The sequence below is a fragment of the Pteropus vampyrus genome, unplaced genomic scaffold, assembly GCF_000151845.1.
Source record: "Pteropus vampyrus isolate Shadow unplaced genomic scaffold, Pvam_2.0 Scaffold1, whole genome shotgun sequence".
NCBI lineage: Eukaryota > Metazoa > Chordata > Mammalia > Chiroptera > Pteropodidae > Pteropus > Pteropus vampyrus.
In genome coordinates this window covers 21,931,507-21,954,489 of record NW_011888782.1, presented here as the reverse complement: position 1 = coordinate 21,954,489, position 22,983 = coordinate 21,931,507, and the positions used below count along the sequence as shown (strand labels likewise).

Genomic DNA, 22,983 nt, shown 5'->3' with positions numbered 1-22,983 from the left:
ATCAGGATGACATGAGATTCAGAAACAGGAGATCCAACAGAGAAGAGAGATCAACTAGATTGGAGCAATGTGACTAAGGACATGTGAAGGCCGTCACCACCAAGATCCCTGTAGCCGCCACACCTAGTTTTTAAGCTGAGGTCAGAACACTGCAGCGAGCCTGTCTCAGAGTTTCATCTGTATGTGGCTCATCTTGACCATGAACTTGAATTCAAAGTTGCTGCTCTTCCTCCTTGAACTTCGTCCCAAGAAGTGTTCTGTTTTGACCTATTCCTGAGGGCCAGAGGTAGGCAATTTTGAGCTTGGGCATAGAAATACAGAGCAGCTGACTACTCCAACGCATTCCTCCAGACATCTAGTACCTGATGTACATTGCAACTCAGAGAAAGGCAGAGACCTGAATAACCAAAAGTCAGATTATAATTACTTCTGATGGGGAAGGAGAGAGATACACTTGGGGAGGAGTAACAGGGAGCACCTACAGGGACTAGCAATCTTCTATTTCTCAACCTGGGTACCTAGATGACATTTTTCTATTCTTTAACCAGTACGTATGTTTTATACACTCTTCTATAAGATAGGCTTTACAATAAAATAATTTAAGAAATTAATTCTAATGTAAATGTTGGAAACACTATTGTTTTCTTTCCTGTTTAGGGGTGAATGTTCCCCTCCCTGCCACCCCACCCTGCTAATGTGTTCTTTCTCTGCAAAGCGTTGCACTTCATTTCATAGAGAAAAACTAATTGTTTATCTTTATGAAGTAATATCTCCATTTTTGTGAGATTTGGGTATATTCTCTCCAAAGACTTTGAGAATCTCCTTTGTATTTTCATAATTTCAGGCATCAATTATATAATGTCTTAAAAAACTAATATGGAGACTAGATTAAATTAAGTCAAAGACCAGAAGTTCCCCATCGCAGGCTTAAGGTCTAAGTCTAAGGTCATTAGAGTCTCAAGAGGCATGTAGTGGTTAAAAGACTGGGCTCTGGAGCTAGACTATCTGATTTTGATTCTCAACTCTACTAATGATGCAACCTCAGGCATGGTACTTCACTCTCACAGCCTCAGTTTGCCCATTTGTAAAATGGTAATAATCATAGTACCTACGTATTATCATGAAGAGTCAATGAGTTAATACATGTAAAGCACATAAAACAATGCTTAACATATACTAAGTGCTTAAAAAGGTTATTTATTATTACTATTATAAATAAGCAGCTATCTTACCATGCGTGACAACTATCTTTCTATAAAAGAAGTATTTCCATCAAAAAGTTGATGAATGCCAGGCCTTGCTGCGGTCAGTCCTCTGCTCATGGCCTCCTGGTGTTCCACAACTATCATCATCTTTCAATCAGCCACTACTTGCGACGCAAGTTTGGATGAAGCAGACAGTGTTTGTCTAAGGCTTTTTACACTCAGGATTATTTAGGGAGACATAGTTCCCTAAATGTGGCTAATTTAGCTTGCAGGTAGGCTGTCAAACATCTGCAAGCTAAAATAGTTGTCTCCTTCACCAATCAATTTCATAAGGGGCTTCACTGAAGTAGAGTCAACACACTGGTGTGAGTAATGATGCACCGTAAGCACAGGTAGTCACACGGGACTCAGGGCTGCATTGGGGTACAGGGCAAACAACACTGGATTGGGAGTTGGGAGGACTAGGTTGTAACTGTGGCTCTGTGTGATGCAGCAAATGTCACTCAACCTCTCTTTGCCTGAGTTTCCTTACCCACCCAGATTCAACATTCCTAAGTTCTTGGATTCTAAGTGCATGTTGGTTTGCCCTTAAATACCATATAATTAGTGCAGAGGAGAAGGGAGGTCATTCATAGGGCAGAGAGTCTTCTGAAAATACAACCAATCATCCCAAACTGACTTCAGTGCTAGCACTGACCTGCTTGGGCTTCCATCCCATGTCTACGCAGGGTCTATAACAATGTTATCACTTTTTAAAACATATGCCTAAACTAGTTCCTACTGCAGACAATTGGCAGATGCCCAATCAATAGATTATTTTACCAGACCGTTGAATGCATTGGCCATTGGTCAAAAATGAGGTCACCACAATCCTATGTGCTATAACTGGAAAAGCCTGATGAGAAACAATTGTCTTTTTTAACAAATAGAAATCCATATTCCCATACCCCTAAATTTGTACCCACACATTTGATTGGTGTGTGGTTCAGGAACAAAGGAAGATTTTGTTCAAGGTCAAGTTGCTTTTGCTCTTTGATTCATCTATTGTGTGTGTGCATGTGTGTGCGTGTGTGTGTGTGTGTGCACGCGCGCGCGTGCGGGTGTTTCACATCAGCAAATCCCCGACCAGATTCCAGCTGATCTGCAGGAATTTCTGGCCAACATCACCAAATCTCTGGGCTTTCTCGCAAACCTGCACAGTCAGAAAGAAGGGATCAGGAGACTCCCATCCCAGCCATCTGGACACACATGCTCAGTGGATATGCATAATAAGAAGCACATGTGTTTTTCTCAATAAAAGAAAAAACGGTTCTAAGGTATACAGAGCTGTTATTACCAGAGGCAGTGGCGTCGTCCCAGCATGCAGGCATTCCCAGACAAAACAATCCTTGCTGATCCATTGCAGGTAAGACCTGCCCTCTGATCTTGTCAATAATTCGTCCATATGCTTTTGTCCAGTATTTAATGCCTCCCTAGGCATCTCCGCTCCTTGCAAACAAAAAATCCAGGAGGAAAACTTTCAAAGCCACAGTTTCTTCTCGGCTGCAACCCTTCCTTCCTTCTTCGTCCCAAGATAGTCTGACTGAACTTGCAACCTGACCCCGCCCCGGGCTGGGCTCCCACGCCAGCACTGTGGTTTCTCCTGCCAGCTGCTGGTTGCACAGACAGAATACCTGAGCACTGATGCCAAAACAGGAAGGTTGGCGCCTCTCTGAAGGGAGGCCTGGGGAGTATCCATCTCCCAGGCGACTGAGATAAGGGATGAAGGGGCTAGGGCTTTCCACCCTTCCGGTTACATTCCAGAGCCTTTCCCTTGTACTTTCTTCAATCTATTTGATTCATTCTTCACTCATTCACTCAACAAACACATTGAACACCTGCAGACATAAAACCCTGTGCTGGAGATAGCAACACAAAGGTAACTGAGATGTATCTCTGTCTCCAGTGGCACGTATGTTGTCCTGACAGACCACTTGGAGGGCAACCCTGGCACTTTGGACTCCCCTGGAGCCCCCAGTGAAACCACTTCTCTGTAATGCCAGCAGTGATCACACCAGGGTCCCTTAGAAAATATCATGACAAACGAAGCCAGCGGAGGGTCTGAGTAAGGGGGCAGGAGGCAGATCATCCAGCCCCAGGCCCAGCTCCTGAGTTCCATCTCTCTCTCAGGACAAGCAATGGCTTCCAGACTCAGGTCCACTTTCTGGTACCAAGAACATGTCTTGCCGCAGCCAACTGGTAGGCTGGCCGTGGTGGCATATGTTAAACTCTGATCTAGTAAATGAATAAATTTTTCAAATGTTAATTAATTATGAAAGCCTCCCACCTCTTCAACCTCCAAAAGTTTGTTCATTAACAGCCTACAATGCAACAAGTCTTGAACTAAACAGGTAAAATCTGTTTCACAAAGAAGGGTCATGGCAGTAATAAAGACCCTAGACTGGGCCAGAAACCCCCAAACGATAGCTCACTTCAGGATTCAGCCATGGATAGAGAGAGAATAAAAGGGAAGGTGATAAGAGAAGGAAACCAGAAAATAGGAAGGAGGAAAAAAGGAGACAGAAAGGGATGGAGCGAAAGGAAAAGAAGAAAGAAGTCTAAAGGAGGCTGGAAATGCTACTCTCTGCTTCCCTTCCCTTTACCGTGACCACGAATTCCAGCAGACGGTCTGCTGCCCCCACCAGGAGTCCTGTGGTCCTTGTTCATTTCTGAATTAACACAACTTTCCAAGCAATCACCTACGAAATTGGCAGAAATTTTCACACACGCTAGAGTCAGGCTGCCTGAGGCCAACAACGTGTAGGGCTGAGGGCTAAGTAGCCTGGCTTCCATCGGCAGGGCTCCTAAAGGGGGCCCCTTATGCACGAGACACCCCTCTACTCTCCTGGAAGAGGGGTGGCACCTGAGGACCCAAAGGTGAGCATGAGACTGCACAGGGAGCAACCTTGTCCCGACCGACACCCTGCCCTACCTGACTTGGGACTTGAATTTGGTCCTAGTTAGCTGAGCTTATCTTCTGCCACTATTCTTAGTAACATTTGGGAGCCATGTTTTAGCTACGTCAGTACCTGGTTCTGACTCTCGACCTTGCCTCACAGCCTTCCATCTCGTCTCCTGCTTCCCCTTCAAGCTCTGACCCCTAACAGTTTTAACCAGGCATGCATGAGAGGGACCAGCAGAGACTGGCAGGTCCTTAGACTCTCTTGATCTGAAGGAGAATGGGGAGCAGTAAAGGATTCTCGTTAATGATGGATGGCCCCATCACCTTCCTCTAAGGGTATGCCTGAGCCAGGATGTGCCGGGAGGCACCACAGGACAGTGCTTTGGAGTCAAGATGTGTGGCAATAGGTGAACATTTTGCCTGAGCCATTTGCAATCTCGGGAAAGTTGCATAAGCTCTTGGGGCTTCAATTTCCTTGTCTGTAAAATGGGAATCATCATCTAATCGATATCCCCAGGTTGTCTCAAAAATAAGATAGAATAATATATGTAAAGTGCCTAACATGGAGTTCAGACTCGTTACTATTTCTCCAAGTACATCCATACACATAATAAGCAGGTTTTGCAGTGAGAAATGCAGAGGAGGAGAAGCCAGTTCTCACATTTAGGGCCTCACAGAGGAGCTCCAGACTCTGCCCTGAGCTTGCTCCCAGCGCAGTGAACTCTTGGGTCTTGTCTTCAGGATTCTGCCAGGCTGAGCAGTGAGGCACTTGGTGTTGCCACATTTGATTCTTACTCATCTGAGCCTGAGTCAGAGTGGAGCAGAGGCCTACCTGAGCAGGGGACCAAGCAAGGGATCTCAACCTAGGCTGCATAACAGAGCGCCTTAAAATACAGACCAGTCGGCCTTGCCCTCAGGTACTGACTGACTTGGTCTGGGGCCTGGGGTTCTTTCTTCCCCTGAGGCTCCCCTGGGTGCCTCTAAGGTGTAGGCAGCATTGAGAGCCCCAGGGACAGTGGCTGGGATGAGAAGCTGAGGCTTTCATTTACAGTGCTCATCAGCTGTTCCCAGAAGACTGAACCAGGAAAGGGGCTGGGTATGAATACCTGGGTTCTTGGAAATTACTTCACCTCTCATGGTCACCATTCCTGCATCTGTGAGATGAAGAAACTAGCCCTGCCCGGCCTCTTTTACAGGGTCATTTGTGAGGGTCGCTTGAGATGGCGTGTGTGGAAGCTCTGCTATCCAGTACCACCCACTGGACCACCCCATGATTAGAGTGCAAATGCAAGGACTTCATGAACCATTCCACACAAAGGAGTCTGTGTTTCCTCCTAGTATCTCCTTGGGCCGAGAGGAAAGGGACAAGGCTCCCCAGGCCTGAGAGGCCAGAAAACAAAGAGCCAGAATCACAACTCCACACAGAGGCCATCCTGGGCACTGCAAGGTCTTCCAGGCAGGCCTTGCCCACCCTGCCCAGAAAATTTTTCCCAGCAAAGCCACGCTGCAATGCCCTCCCACCGCAGGGGAAAGGAGCCCACCAGGAAGGCTCAGGAAGACGCCTGGCTGGGGAGGTGATTCTACAGAGTCACAGTGGTAGCTGGGCCACTGTCTTCACCTCGGAAAGAGAATGGGACCCCAGGGAAAGAAGGACCCAGGCAGCTGTTACAGAGTGGGGGTGTCTGTAGATGAGCTATCGTTACTGGCTGGGTCAGAAGGGGCTGCAGTCTGGCATCGCCATCTTTCACTTAGTGTGTTCGTTCCTGCACAAGTATTTACTGAATGCCTATTATATGACAGACATCATGCATCCCAGGAAGACCCCAAGACTTGTTCTCAGTATCCACAAGTGCAAGCTGACTGCGTGTTCCAGAGGAGCAGCCAAAATATTTATGTTTTCATTACATCCTGAATGGAACAGTGAACGGTCACCTGAAGAGGTTTTGGGGTATATTACTGGGTTAAGAATATTAATCTTTAGCTTATTCACTTTGTATATTTGGAATTTTATCAGAGAGAAGGTTGTTTGGGGTTTGTTTGGTTGGTTTTTTACACACAGAACAACGAAAAATGCCTCTTCTGATGAACCAAATTTCATCTCAATAAATATGGCTCTGTTGGCTATAAAATTGGTACACTCTCCCCAAACCACTTCAGACCATCCTACTTCTTCACCTATTGCCACACTGCTTATGACTTTGTCTCCAGACCTGACCGCACCTCAGAGCTCTGGGCCATCATATTTAGCTGCCTACCAGCCATCTCCACTTGGGCCTTGCTTGAACTCGTATGTTAACCTTATCCTCTCCCCACATCTATTCCTGCTGTCAGATTCCTTGCACTCCCAGTGCCTGATGCCACCTGCCAGCCAGCCTCATGTCAGCCATGTCCCTTCTCTCTGCCTCATCCCTGTATCCCATTGTGCCATCTTCACCTCTCTTTAATCTGCCCCTTCTTGCCCATCCCCAGAGGCATTATATCATCATTACTTTCTTGAATTACCATAACAGGCTCTCAAATAAGTTTCCTGCCTCTATTATTCATCCCTCTCAAGCCTTGATTTTCAATACTGTGGGCAGAGCAATTTTTTTAAAATATAAAACTGATGCCACACTTTCCACTGCCCCAAAGATAAAGCCCAGGCACCTAAATGTGGCAGGCCTTCCGTGAGCTGACTCTTCCTGCTCCTCACATCCAGAGCTCTCTCATTTTCCCAAGTACAGTAGGCTCTTGGGTCTTTGTACAAGACCCAAACACTCACCTCAGAGGGAATCTCTCTGGAAGAACTTTCCTGATTCTCGGGCTGGGATAAGAGCCCCGCTGGAAGTCCCTAGGTGCCCTATGTAAACACCTGTCACAGCACTTCACACTACTTTGTAATTCTCTGTTTACTTGCTTAGGTCTCCTGTGACACTGTAAGCAGTTAGAATGAATGAAAAGCACAAATCTCAAAAACATGTTGGATAAGAAAAGAAAATTGCAAAATAATTCATTCATCCATCACTCAAATATTTATCAAATGAAAGGGTCCACTATTGTTTAGCGTTTGAAAATTTTATATACATTTTATTATCATAAAATGTATATAAAATTTTCAAACGCTAAACAATAGTAGAGATCAATTGTGACTATCTACGTATGTTAGAAAAATAAGAACATACAGGAAGGATATACATCAGCCTCAGGAGAGGTTGCTTGAGGGAGAAGGTGGATGAAATTGTAGCTTATATTGTATCTGTAATGTTTTATTTATTTTTAGTTTTAAAAGAGATATGAAGCAAAACTGGCAAAATATTATCTATTAAATTTGAGGAGAAGATAGATGTGTATCTGTTATATTATTTCCTGTATACTTGAAATATTTCATCGGTATATTTTTTAAACTTTTAATGGGGAACCAGAGTCTCCAATGGCCTCACTAATGTCCCTGGGGGCCTGTGCAGGCTGCTGTGGCTGCTTATCTCAACTGATTTACATGGGCCTGGCTGCCACACTGAAACATACAGGAACACAACCGTAGATGTAAATGTTTTTATCCTCATTTCTAACGATGAGAAACCAAGGCTCAGAACATCTAACCTTGCTCAAGACCACCCAGAGGATCCTGGATTTCAGGCCACATTTTCATGTAGAATTTTCACTGTTTTATCCAAGAGTGAAAACAGGTAAAACAGGGCATGGGTGAACAAAATTCCAGAAATAGAAGATGAGTTGTATTCATACGTATTTATAAACCAGTGAGTAGATATATTTTGGAGAATAAGAGAGTTCAGAAGGGTGAAAAGCTGGAGATATAACCAAATGAGTAATTGAAGTATAGACCACAAAGCTTATTGAATGAACACCTGCTGGGTTTGGGTTTTGTCCTATGGGCAGTAGAAGCTACTGGAGATTTTTAAGATGGAGAGTGACAAAAGCCAAGCACTTGTTTTAGGAAAAGTAATCTGGCTTCAGTTTATATGAGGGGTTGGCTGCCCATAGGAGGTGGGTGGGGTCAACCAAAGAGAGGATCCTAGAAGGATAAATTTAGATTTGGAAACCATCTAAGTGGCCCACATAAGAAATGACATCTGCTGATCTAACATGAGAGCTGCAAGATTGAAAAGAATAGGAGGGTTTAACCTAGACAGAGAAATAAAAATTAACTCCAAGCTTTCCAGGCTTGGTGAAATGGTATACACATTTGGAAGATAAGTCAATTATTTCCTTTGTCTTTTGGGGGGACAAGGAGGAGGAGAAGGTAAATTAAGGGAGGAATAAGAAATTGGGAACTTTGGCTTTGCTCATCTTTAATTCGAGTTGATGCTCAGACATCCAAGCAGAGATCCAACAGGAGTTGTTGACATGGGAGCTCAATTCAAGAAAGCTAGAGAACAGGTGAGAACCACCTGAGCAGCAGTGATGGTAGAAGGCTGTCTCTGAGAAAGGGAGCACATAAAAAAGCATTGACAGCAGAGGACTGAGCCCTCCCTGCCCACATAAGGGAACAAGAAGACTAAGAAGAAAGCCAAGATAGTGTTGTGTCCTAGAAGAAATAGGAAGAAACTGTTTCAAATCAGTATAGGTGGTTGCTATAGAGTAAATGCTTGTGTACCCTCAAAATTCATATATTGAAACCTAACTCCCAATGTGATGGTACTAGGAGGTGGGGCCTCTGGAAGGTGAGTAGGTCATGAAGGTGGAGCCCTCATAAATGGGATTAGTGCCCTTATAAAACAGACCCCAGAGAGCTGCTTTGCCCTTCCACCATGTGACAACAGAGAAGACAGCTGTCTATGAGCCAGGAAGGGGGCCATCACCACACACCAAATCTGCCAGTGTCTTCCCAGTCTCCCAAAATAAATAAGAAATAAATTTCTGTTGTTCATAAGCCACCCAGTCTGTGATATTTTGTTATAGCAGCCTGAATGGACTGCAATAGCTGTCAACAGTGCAAAAGGGGTCAAGAATAAGAAATGAGAAAGGTTCTGGATTTAGAGATCAAGAGGTTAATGGGACCTCAGGTAGAGCAATTTCAGCAGACAGCAGAGGCAGGCATGCTTGATCCACTCCATTAAAGCTTCTAAGCAGCATTACAGCCAATCAAGAGCCCCCACCTTGCCAAGCAGAACCAGCTCTCACCTACTGGATTCAGGCAGAGGTGAACCTGTGCCTGCCCCTGGTAGGCACTGTCCAATGAGCCACCCCAGCAGGGGTGGAGTGCCAAGGCAGAGAAGCGTGTGCAACATGGGCTCTGGAGATGATCCATGCTGGGCAACGGTCTTCCTAGATAACCAAAAGGTTAAGCTTGAAGATGTATAATTTCATTTTTAAATGCAGTACATAGAATTAAAATGTGCCACATGTCACCTTCTTTTCTAAAATGTATTTTCTCTATATGTATTTGTCTGATTTCTATGGTCAATAAAATCATTTTGGCATGACACTCATCTTACATAAATAAAAAATATAATCCAACAAAATGGCATTTTAGGAGCCAAATAAATGCTTTAGAATGTCTTGTTTTTATTAAGTTGTCATGCTATTTAGTTTTTTACAATAACGGAGTATCATGTCTCTACAGAGCCTTGGACAATGATGCTTATTTTCGAAGAGACAGGACAGGACATTGGGAAAGGAAGAGTGACCCATGTTGCCTGCTTGTAGGCTAAGGAGTCAGGAGGCGAGGAAATGGAGGTGATGAGTAAGATCCATTGTTATGGGAAGCTTGGAGATAAAATGAGAGATATGACATATTGGTTTTAGAGGAGGGAAGGATGTGTCAGGTGGAAAACATCAGACTAAACAAAAATCTGCACCCTGTCTGTGAGATCCCCAGCCCCTTTTCTCCACCTCTATCCTGCTCCCAGATCTGTGGCAGCCAGGCACGCCCTTGGCAGGAGACTGGAGAATTCTCTGGAGAACATGAATTGTCCCAGAGTAAAGACCTACAGACACTGACATTTGAGAAACTTCCAATGAAACAGCCCAGTTTGTCACAGGATCACCCCACAGTGATGCCTTTCTGCTATAACTGCCATCTACTCTGCTTGTGCCTAGAACTTCCAATCAGCCTTTCAGTGCCTTGTTATTAAAGATGAGTGAACAACCAAGGACTACCAGACATTTGAAGAAAGTTTGCAAGAATTAACACAAAGAACAAAACAAGACAACAGAAACAAAGAAACCTAAGGAGGGGGAAATCGACAATGTAAATAGCAGAAGAAAATTTCAAAAACAAAAATAAAGCTCCTATAATTTATAGCCTGAAAGAATCAAAAGGAGATATTATATCTATGAAACAAAAATACGATGTGATTTTAAAATGAATTATCAGAGAACAACAAAGAGCTCTTAGAAATTAAGGATGGCCAAAACAAAAATTTCAGTAAAAAGTTTAGAAATAAAGTTGTGGAACTCTCCTATAAAGTAAGGAGGGAAAGAAAAAATAAACTACAGAAGAGAGATTATTAGAATAATAACAGAAGTTTCAACATCCAACTAGTCAGATTCAAGAAAGAATAAAAAATTAAAAACCAGAGAAAACAAAAAGAAATTGTCGAAAGAATAATTGAAAGTTCCAGATTAAAAGTACCAGGCTAATGAATGAAAATTTTCATTTTAAAGTTTTAGAACTTCGAGAGTAAAGGAGAGATCCTAAGCACTTTGAGAAGAAGAAAGAGATTACCTATCAAGAGCAGAAATCAGAATAGGGCCAAGTTCCTGGATGCCACTGAATGCTAGAAAGTAGAACAATGACATCAAACTTCTAAGGGAAAATGATTTTCATCCTAGACTTTTATATGTCCTACCAATCACATGTGAAAGTGGAAAAGTGACATTTTCCATCGCAGACAGAAGAGGATGATTTGGCACCCAGACAACAGGGACCAATATCTGGACCAGCACTACAGCTGTGACCCAGGCCAAGATGATCTATCCAGTAGAAAGATGGTGAGAAGGGGGGTCTCTGAGAGAAGATGTAACATAAAGATCACTGTGGGAAATGCCCGTAAGTATTTGAAAGCTCTGTGAAGATTTTTTTTTAATAGTGGCAAAAACCCGGAAAAATAAAGCAAACAGAAAAAAAGAGTGTAGTGGGTTGAATGATGGCCCCAAAAAGATATGTCCACATCCTAATGGTGAGAACCTGTGAATGTGACTTTATTTGCAAAAAAGGTCTTTGCAGATGTAATTAAGTTAAGGATCTCAAAATGAGATCATCCTGGATTACCCAAGTTGGACCTATCTCCAATGATAAGTTGTCCTTATAAGGTACACAAGAGGAGGGACAAGAGGGGGAGGAGGTCATTTGAAGACAGAGACAGAGACTGGAGTGATGCGGCCATAAGCCAAAGAAGGCCTGGAGCCATCAAAAGCTGGAAGGGGCAAGGAAGGGTTCTTCCCTGGAGCGTTTGGAGGGAGTACGGCCCGGCTGACACCTGCTTGCAGGCTTCCAGCCTCCAGAACTATGAGGGAATAAATTCTGTTGTTTTAAACCACGAAGTTTGTGGTTATTTGTTAAGACAACCCTAGGAAACTAATACAAGGAGCAAGCTTAATTTCAGGAAAAGTTAAGTGATATACAAAAAGGAAGTAATCAGAGAACACAAGTTAGCTGAAAAATGAATATTTTTATGTCTATGCATTACTTTAATTATATATATAAATTAATTTTAAAAGAACAAATGACATAGGAAAAAACTTTTCAACATATATAACAAACTATCTAGCACTAATAAAAGCTAAACCAATGGTTTTTTTATGTTGAATTAATTCATTAAAAAGTAAGATAACCTAAAAGATAAATAGGGAAAGATTATAGACAAGTGCCAATAAAAATACAAATAAAATTATCCTCATTAGTGATTTAAGAAGAGCAAATTAAAAGAAAAAGATCACAATTTTTGCCCATCTTATGGAAGAAATTTAAAAGCCTGAACATATCCAATATTGTCCAGGGTATGGGAAATCAATAACTCTTATGTAGTGTCAGCAGGAGTTTAACGTAGAACAATCTTATTGAAAGGCAATTTAGTAAAATCTAACAAAATTTAAAATGTGCTTGACCTTTGTCCTATGAATTCTTCTGATAAGCCTTGATTCTACAGAAATAAGCTTCAAATTTCAAATAAGGATATTTATGTTAGCAATATTTATAATAGCAACAAACTGGAATAAACTAAATGCCCATCAAATTAATGTTTAAATATAAAGTATTTTAGATCTATAATATGGAATACTATGCAGATGTTGAAAAAGAATGAGGGAATCCTAAATCTACTGACGTTACAGAATGTCCATAATATGTTATACCGAGTGGGAGAGGAAAAGCAGCAAAACAATGTAGAATTTAATTACATTTGTACAAAGAACTCTGTTGTGTATGTTTATGTATGTGTTTGTGTTCATGTGTGCTTGTACATGGATGGAAAATAGACTGGAAAGCTATTCACCAATCTCTCTTGGGGAGCAGGAGTGGAAGAATGGAGTAAGGGGAGGGAACTTTCACTTTTTCTTTATATTTCAGGATTATTTTACAATACAAAAAAATATTTATTTTGTCTTTGAAATAAAGGGTATAATTTGACTTACGTGTATTCATTTTTTTTTCCTGATTTTAAAATTAACTGTGTGGTTTTAAAATATGCCTGCACATTCTTTGACACGTTCCCATTCAAAAGGTGGCAACCAATTCCCCTCCCTTTGAATGAAGGCCAGACTAAGTGACTCACTTCTAACAAACATTGTGGTAAAAGTGCTGCTTTGTGATTTCTGAAGCTAGATCCTTAAAAGAATAGCTTGCTCTCTTTCACACATTCCCTTCTCTCTTTTTCTCTCTTTCCCACTGATTGTTTACTCTTGGGGTAAGCCAGTCAGCCCATGACTTAGGACACTTAAGTAGCTCTCAGGAAAGGACCACATGGAGAGGAACTGAGGTCTCCTGCCAACAACCAGTACCATCTTGCCAGCCAGATGCTCCAGCCCCAGTCAAGACTTCAGATGACTGCAGCCCCGACTAATATCTGACTGAACTTCACAAGAAACTCTGAGCCAGAACCACCAGCCAAGCCAAACTCAAATTCCTGGCCCACAGGAAAGGCAAGAAATAATAAAATTTTATTATTGTTTTGTGCCACAAAATGATTATGTAATTTGTTCAAAAGCAATAGATAACTGATACCTGCACTAATCTCCCTCTGGAGATTAAAAGTGAGAATAGAATAAAGAGTCCAGAAATAGACTCACACAAATATAGTCAACTAATTTTTGACAATGGAGCAAAGACAATTCAATGGAGGCAGGACAGTCATTTCAACAAATGGTGCTGAAAAGTATGTGCAAAAAAAAAAAAAAAAAGACTAGACATCCATTCACATTTTTAACAAAATTAACTCAAAATGGATCATAGACCTAAATGTAAAACCAAAACTATAAAACTTCTAGAAGATAACATAGGAGAAAAATCTAGGTGACCCAGGGTTTAGTAATGAGTTTTTAGGTATAACATCAAAAGTATAATCCATAAAAGAAAACAATTGATAAGTTAGACTTCACTATAATTGGGTTTTTTTTGCTCTTCAAAAGACTCTGTTAAGAGAATGAAAAAACAAACCACAGACAGGAAGAAGATATTTGCAAAACACATATCTGATAAAGAGTTTGTACCTAAAATATATAAAGAATTCTTAAAACTCAACAGAAAGAAAGCCCAATTTTTAAAAATGGGCAAAATATCTCAACAGACACCTTAACAAAGATGATATACATAAGTCAAATATGCATATGAAAAGATACTCATTAGGGAATTGCAAATTAAAATAACAATGAGACATCATTATGTACCTATTAGAATGGCTAAAATCCAAAACGCTGACAATAGCAAATGTTGGCAAGGATGTGGAGCAGTAGGAACTCTCATTTGCTGCTGATGGGAATGTAAAATGGTACAAAAGCACTTTGGAAGAACAATATGGAAGTTTCTCACAAAGATAAACATAGCCTTATCATACAATTCAGCAATCACACTGCTAGGTATTTATTCAAATGGGTTAAAAAGTTATATTCTCACAAAAACCCACACATGAATCTTTATAGAAACTTTATTCATAATCACCAAATGCTGAAGCAACCAAAAAGTCCTTCAACAGGTGAATGGATTAAAAAAAAACAAAACAAAACCATGGTACCGCTATACAAGGGAATATTATTCAGTGATAAAAAAAGAAATGAACTACCAAACCATGAAAAGACATAGAGAAACTCTGAATGCGTATTGCTTAGTGAACGAAGCCAGCCTAAAGAGGCTGAACATGGTATGAGTCCAACTCTATGACATTCTAGAAAAGGCAAAACTGTAGAGACAGTAAAAACATGAGTGGTTGTCAGGAGTTCAAGGTTAGGGCAGGAGTTTGGGGGGGCAAGGGATGAACTGTTGGAGCACAGGGATATTTAAGGCATTAAAACTGTTCTGTATGAAAAGACCTATGGGGAAAAAATGGCATAGATGATAGAGGCTTTGATCATCTCTCTTGCAACCAAATCAAAGTTGTGACAGAAATGCAGAGTAAACAGCAAGCAAAGTTACCTGGGATCTAGATGAACAGAAGCACTACAACTAGGGAGAGAAATAAGAGCTCACCCTGCAACGGTAGAAGGTAGGAGGGGGTGAAGACGGGAGGCTGCCTGGTCCTCAGTGGCTGAGTGGGACAGAGGCTGTGGCAGCTGCAGCCGGCAGCTGTGGATGCCTCTTAAAGCAGCCGTGTCCACAAGCAGACTTTCACACTAACAGACCTGCTCTCTCTGAGCACCAGCACCGGGTCGGCTGCTCAGGGGGCACCAGAGGCTTACAGGGGGACACTGAATCATCAGAGCGAAGACTGGAGGCAAGGCGTTCTCCCAGGCAGAAGTGCCTGCGGTATCCATTGTTCCTCAGTTGAGCCCTCCCCACTCGGTGCAGACTCAGTGCCACCACAGCTGCGACGTCATCAAACTGGATAACAGAGGTCGCTCCACCCAGAGGATTCCCCGAAACTCTGCTTCCCCCAACTTGTGGTCCCACCCAAGCCACATCCAGTTGTGTCCTCAGCAAGTTTGGTGCTCCTTACTGAGCCAGCTCCAACACTCACACTGGTAGCAGCTGACCTCAGTTTCTGGAGTGGCCTCTTGAGGCAACTATAAGCACAACATCTGTGGATTGCTTGCTTAATCTTAACGGGTGGCCCCGGAGAGGCACAGGCTGGGGCTAAATTTGGCCTGCTGCTGAACCTCTCTCAGGACGGTGCCACTGGACACCTACCACACAAAGCCATGCTAATAAGACCAGGAGACTTAGGAGCTTTGCTTAGTACATCTAAACAGACACAGAAAGGCAGCCAAAATGGGAAGACAAAGAAGCATAAACCATATGAGAGAACAGAACAGAAATCCAAGAATAATGGAGTCAAGCAATCTAACAGATGCAGAGTTCAAAACATGAGTTATAAAGATGCTCAATGAATTTAGGGGAAGTGTAGATGAACTCAGTGAGAACCTTAACAAAAAGATAAAAAACAAAAACGGAAATGGAAATTATAAAAGGGAACCAGTCAGAAATGAACACGTTATCTGAGATGAAGAGGATATTACAGAGAATCAACAGAGTGGATAAGAAGAGGATTGAACCACAAATACAGAGGATGGGGAAACCAAGTACACTCAATCAGAACGGCAAGAAAAGAGAAGCCAAGAATATAATAATTAAATAAGGATATGGAACACAATTAAATGTAAAAAGTCCATGTCATAAGGGTATCTGAAAGAAAACAAGAAGTCGAAGAGCTGTTTGAAGAACTGATGATAGAAAACTTCCCTAATCTGGTGAAGGAAATAGACATACAACCCCAGGAAGCTCAGAGAGTCCCAAAAAAAGATGAATCCAAAGAGGCCCACACCAAGACACATTATAATTAAAATGCCAAAGGTTAAATACAAAGAGAGAATCTTAAAAAGCAGCAAGAGAAAAGCAGTTAGTTACCTACAAGGGCACGCTCATAAGACTGGCAGCTGATTTTTCAAAAGAAATTATGTGGGACAGAAGTGCTTGGCACAAAATATTCAACAGGATTAAACCCCAGGATCTACAACCAAGAATACTTTATCCAGCAAAGCTATCATTTAGAGTCGAAGGACAGACAAAAAGCTTCCCAGACAAAAATAAGCTAAAGAAATTTATCGCCACCAAGCTAGTTTTACAGGAAATGTTGGAAGGACTTCTTTAAGATTAAAAAACATGTATCAGAAACATGAATAAAAAATGGTAATAACTACATTCCTATCAACAAGTACCTCAAATGGAAAAGAATTAAGTGCTCCAACCAAAAGATAGAGTGGCTGAATGGATAAGAAGATAAAACCTCCATATATGCTGCCTACGAGAGTCACTTCAGATTAAAAGACACACATAGACTAAAAGGGGAGGGAAAAGTTATTGCCTTGATGGACCTAGAGAGTATTACACCGAATGAAATAAGTCAGATAGAGAAAGACAAATATCACATAATTTTATGTACATGTGGAATATAAAGAACAAAATAAACGACAAAAACAAAAATGGAAATAAACTCATAGATACAGAGAATATTTTGAGGGCTACTAGATGGGAAGGGAATTGGGGGGGGACGGCAAAAAGGGGCAAAAGGATTAAGAAGTACAAATAGTTACAAAATAGACATGGAGATATAAAGTGTAGCATGGGGAAAATAGTTAACAATGTTGTAATAAACATGTAAGGGGAAGAAGGGTACTAGATTTAGTGGGGTGATCACTTTATGAGTTATATAGATCTCTAATCACTAAGCTGTACAACTGAAACTATTATTGTATGACAACTATAATTGAAAAAAATTCACTGAATTGTGCAATGTAAATATGAGCAACTAGTTGTCTATTATATTTCGATAAAGCAAGAAAAAAATTAAAAAGAAAAATCTATTCTGTATGATAGTATAATGCTGGATACATATCATTACTTGTCAAAACTCATAGAATTGTAAAACACAGAGGGTGACTCTAACCTAAATTATGGATTTTAGTTAATAATAATATGTATTGGCTTATCAGTTATAACAAATGTACCACAGTAATGCAAGATGTTAACAGGGAAAGTATGGAAAGTCTGTCCAATTTTCTGTAAACCTAAAACTGCTCTTAAAAACTAAAGTCTATTAACTTTTTTAAAAAAGTAAAACTAGTCAATTGAAAGAAAAGTAGAAATAAAACAATATAGCCACCCTAATCTCAGCAGAAAGACTGTCACTGTTAGTACTTAGGGACAGTTCCTTCCAGTCTTTCTTCCAATCTTTTTTCAAATGTCTATATATATGTAATTTTTTAAAGAGTTGAAGCCGTTCTGCTAAATCCATTCTGAAAGATTATGATCTAGTTTTAGTTTGGATTTTTAATTGCAAAGAAAGTAACCCCATAAAAAATATCAGTGATACCAAAAACAGATTATAGAGGGGCCAGTTGCTATGGGAATGATTGAAAATAAATTTTATTTCACAACTACACCCTGCTAATGTACTGACCAGAAGGAAGAAGAAATATTTGGAGTAACTTAGAAGAGCAGCCAAGAAAAGCTCTAATCAAGAAGAAGGAAAATACATCAGCCTAGTGAGGTTTCAAAGAGGCCAGTAGCGTTGCCCTGCAATTTAACTAATTATGTCCTTTCAGCAACCATATAGATAGAGGAAGAAAGCACCCAGGAAATGGGGAGTGGAGTAGACTCTCTCTATCCTTCACTGACAGTTTGATGACCAAACAGGCAGCAGGTCTCCATCAGGATATGACTTGTCTCTACAGGGTGGTGTAAGGCCAAAAACAAATAAACCCCCTTCCGTCCCATGGATTTAGCAAGCTGCAAAGCCTCAGCTTCAAGTCATCTGTTTGGACACTGCACTGACCCCCAGCATTGGAGTGGATCCTGGGGCCCCTTCTGTGCATGCTGGGTCTTGGGGCAGTCTGAAGGTTCTGGGGTAGGGATCAGGAGGCCAGAGAGTAGGGGGCACTCAGGGAGCTCAGGGGAGTGACTATTTTCCAATCGAAGAATTTTAATACACGAAGAAGTGAGAAAGCCAGATTGGTGTGTAGTACCAACTGATTCTGACCTTCCTTCAACAAATAGTTTTATGAAAGACAAGCATGTATAGAACACACATCAGGGCAGCCTTGGAGGGGAAAAGCAGAGGTGCTATCACAAAAAGACAGCCAGTCATGTGAAGACAGGCGCAGCTTCCCACTTCAGGGAACGGCTCTGCTTTAGAGTCATAGATCCAGTTTCATTCCCAGCTCTGCCATGCATTACCATGAATTATATAATCTCAGAATGCCTGTTAGCTTATCTTAAAGTGGGTATAAATATTCTTCCCTCATGAGGTTATAATAAAGATTACATGGCATAAGCCATGTGAGATGCTGAGCACAATGCCCAGCACATAGCCCGTGCTCAGTCACATGCAGCGGCTATCACTACCACTACCGTCGGACGTGATTGTCTGTGCTACAGATCTATCTTCTTTTTTTTTTCTTTCTTTCTTTTTTTTTTTTTAACACAGCTGGTGGCCCCATCTGTCGTTCCTTGTCCATATTCCAATGTAGATGGCTGGTCACTATTGCCATATAAGGACAGAGTTGCCAAAGTGTGAAATATCAGGCAGTTAACCTTTTTTCTACAGCATCCTAGGAATGGCTCTGAACTCTGGAGAGAATGACTTGATGCCAAACCAACTCAAATCACAAAGCTACAAAGTGATAGACAGTCCAGATAAGAGCTTCTCAGTCAAAGCATGAGGATTTATGGTTAGAGTTGCCAGGCATCCCACGGCAGAGGAAATCTAGGGTTAGAGGAAATCTAGGGTTAGAGGAAACAGTGATCGATTGATTATCAGTATATGACACCATTTCCCAATGGTCCCCAGGTATACCTGGCTGTTTATTTTCTTTCTTTAAGCTTAGTTAAAGAATTCACATTTTCACTTTGAAAACATTTTAATATAGAAAGAGATAAATAATCAAAGCTATATCTGCCTCCATTTCCCCCAAAATGACCACCATTAACATTTGTTATATTTGCATCAAGCCCTTTTAAAAAATAAAGTATGGCAGATAAAATTAAAGCCTATTTTCTTCCCTATTCCCAGATCTATTTCTTGCCCACTCCCCTAGTCATTGTTATGAATTTAATGTTTACCTAGGTCTACTTTATTCTTTGTTTTACCTAAATTTTCTGGGGTTTTTAATAGAAAGAAAATAAAAAGAAACACGGAAAATGTGATAAGTGAAAATGTCTATGGGAAAAGAGGCTTTGGAGTCACTGAACCTGTGCCAAGACACACCCACTCGCCTGCTCCAGGAACAGCACACACTCATTACAGGTAAAGCCTGTTGGGGGGTAGGCTTGCAAATTCACATCTATAAATATCTGGAAAGCAAGGCAGACCGTGAAAGCCCAAGTACTGAACTTCAAAGGCTCACCTGGGTCCAGGTGTGTGAAAGAGCCCACCACAAAGTCCAGTGTGGACACGGCCAGCAGGAGCAGCAGCAGCAGCTGGAGGCGGATGATCCATTTGACACCTGCTAGGTTAATCCCCAGCAAGGCCAGAAGCACCACAACTGAAATTCCTCGCACGGCCCAGATGTTCCTGAGGCTTAGCAAATCTGAGATGGATTCAGCGAAGCCGGTGATGTACATGGCACCTGCAACACACTGAAAGGAAATTCTAAGTGGGAAGAGTCAGCCAGAGAGAAAAGTATCAGGAGCCCATGGGCCCAAGCTGCATGGCACTGAGGATCCAGGTCACCCTAGGATGGGAACCAGGATGGGATTAAATGAGCCCTTTCTGCCTAGGAACCTTGCCTCGTGCCCCATTTTTTCTTTTTTGACTCTCAATTGTCATCCAGAGAGGGGAACAAATGCTCACCCAAGCCTAGAGCCAGCCAATTGTCAGTGGTAACTAAAATGGAAAGATTATGGGAAAAAGAAGGTGGGACTCTGAGCCAAAGAGACCTTTGGACTTCTATGTCTGAGTTATTCAAGAACTAAACAAAGAACAAATTCTACCAAATGTTTAAATAAGAATTGACACCAGTCTACGGCCATGCCACCCTGAACACACCCAATCCTGTCTGATCTCGGAAGCTAAGCAGGGTCAGGCCTGGTTAGTACTTGGATGGGAGACCACCTAGGAAGGCCGGGCGCTGTAGGCGTAAAAAAAAGAGAATTAACACCAATCCTTCACAAACATCCAAAAAATAGAAGGGGAACACCTCCCAGCTCATTCCATGAGACCAGCATTACCCTATACCAAAATTAGACCAAAATATCACAAGAAAACTACAGACCAATTTCCTTCATGAATATATATGCAATAATCCTCAACAAAATACGACCAAACTGAATCCAACAGCATATAAAAAGAACTATGCAGCAACCACATCTTGATCAGAAAGCCCCCAGGTCAGCCGCAGATGAAGCATGGGCATAAGAAGACACCCACCAGAAGGGTGCCCGCCCATGCTTCTGACTGAGGCCCAAATAGAAAGCAAAGCAAACAAGGAAGTGGATGCAATGGCTGCTCTGACAGTAGCTGCCAGGGCTCAGAAAACATCTTTGTCAACAGCTTTTCTTCCAAGTTAGCCCACATACAAGAGACTCAACATCTCAGCTCCCTCTCTCTGTGGCAGGTCCTACCCACTCGTTCATCTCTGTTCCCCTGTCTGTGGTATCTGCTTCAAGAGGCAAGCTTGTTGTCTATTCAGGGAGTGAGAAATGTGAGGATTGCTGTTTGTCCATCTTGCAGCCTGTTTGACTATAGAATAGCAGAAAAGTAAAAGCTCAACATACAAATCCCCAAGGTAATAAAATATACTGTTTATTACTCACCTTCTTATGCTTAAAGATCTTTCTTCAGTAAAGGCAAGTGGTTTTTAACAATGCAGTGACAAATGTCTGCCTTCCATGCATCTCTACACACACACACACACACACACACACACACAGCTTTGTGCCGTTGGAGAATCAAATGTATTTATACTAAAATACCCTGCCCCTGCTGCTGAAAAAATAAAAGAAACAAAATTGATGCTTTCTTTGAGGCCACTCTTGTAGTCTTACTTAGACAAATTCTTTTCTTTAAGCTGTTTTTCAACCACCCACTACCCTTTGCACAATCATAAAAGCCTTTTTCAAGCCAAGAAAAGTGCCTTACAAAGAGCTGTTTCTTAATGTCTGCATTTGTTACCTCCATATTAGGTCACCATTCCTATGTTTCAGCTAAATAAGCATCAGTATTTCTCCCTACTCACTGGTTTTCTGAAAGCCTTCAGCCACCCTGGTGACACAGTCTCCTCATTAGTATTCTCCTTCTCAGACAGACGTTCACGCAGGGGCTTCCAGCCTCCCTGTGACGGCCATCAGGCTATTGATGCACCTAGAGCTCCAGCTCATTTGAGAAATGCCTGCCTCTAGGAAAGTGCTTTAGCACAGGCATAATGTCCCCTCTTCAGCATAAAAGTGCCCAGGGACCAGGTAACCTGGCTGCCAGGTCAGCTCTGGCCACTGTCCAGCACTCACCTCCCTAGAACGGCAGCGAGAAAAGTTCCAGGCCAGGCCCTGACTCGCTGATCAAATCGGGACTCCATGAAGCTTGAGTGGTGGAGAGGAAGGAGCACTGGTCTAAGTCAGGGCCTGGACAGTAGGCTTGGCTGTGCCTCTGAGCTCCCTCTCAAAACCTCAGTCTGCCCATCTATAAAATGGGCAGACTGCTCCACCCTTGCCTCTCCCCAGGTCCCCTGAGGATGTGGATAAGAAGACAGTGGCAAACGGTAGGCAAAGGGAGATGCCTCACACACCAGTGGCCTCAGGACACAGTTCCCCTGCCCCAGCAGCCCGGGCTCACCTGTCCAAACACGTACAGCAGCCCAATCGTGCCTCCGGTCTGCCCACCCAGGACCGAGGAGATCATGGAGTAGACGCCACCACTGCCAACACCACAGTGCTCCCCGACACCAATGCCAGATAGCACGGTGATGAGGGCCACCAGGATGACGAAGGACACCAGAAACGTGCCCACGAGCACTCCTGTGTTCCCCTGCAGTGGAACAGCAAGGAGCAAGGTCAGCATTAGGATAAGGAGGCCCCACCAGATTCGGCCCCTCCCCGGGGACATTGACCACATCCTTCGCCTCCCCCCCCCACCGAGGGGTGGGGCACCTGGAAGAGGACAAAGGCAGCACCACCAGAGGAAGGCTTGGAATTCCAGGTGAAGGGAAATGTCCTTGCTTCAAATTCTTCATGGACTTCCCATCACCCATAGGGAAAAGTCAAAGTTATGTAATACGTTGATGAGGCCCCTCTGACTCTGTCCCCTCTCTACCTCCTCAGGCTTTCTCATCCCTTTGCCGACGATCCCTTCCAATTCACTCTGTGCCCCAGCCTGAAGTCACATGTCCTTCGCCTACTGCCCTCTCACCGTGCTGATCCCCTGCGTGGAATGCCTTTCCTGCTCATTCCGCTTCCTTGCCAGGTTCACGCCAAAGTGTCCTTTAAGACTCAGTGTTTAGGAGTTTCCTCCTCCATGAAACTGTCCCTGGGACCCTTCCTCCGGGCTCCTGTAGTACTGTCATAGTGCTTATCATAGTACTTATCATAGTACCCATCATAGTGCTTATCATAGTGCTTATCATAGTACTTATAATAGTACTTATCATAGTACCTATCATAGTGCTTATCATTCTGAATCTGTTTCCCAGTCGGTCTTTACTTCTGGGCTCTGAGCATCAAGAGAGCAGGATTATGTTTTACTCAGTTATGTTTTATTC

At 42.4% G+C, this 22,983-nt stretch overlaps 1 protein-coding gene and 1 pseudogene across 1 annotated transcript in view; one reads left to right on the top strand and one right to left on the bottom strand.

Moving 5' to 3' along the window:
• The window catches only part of SLC12A8 (solute carrier family 12 member 8), a 119,267-nt gene that overhangs the window by 67,718 nt on the left and 28,566 nt on the right, over positions 1–22,983 (bottom strand). The window contains exon 5 of the mRNA XM_011368174.2: positions 19,639–19,870. Coding sequence (XP_011366476.1) covers positions 19,639–19,870 — 232 coding nt within the window. The remainder of the gene's footprint in view (positions 1–19,638; positions 19,871–22,983) is intronic.
• On the top strand, positions 20,252–20,370 carry LOC111737142 (annotated as a pseudogene).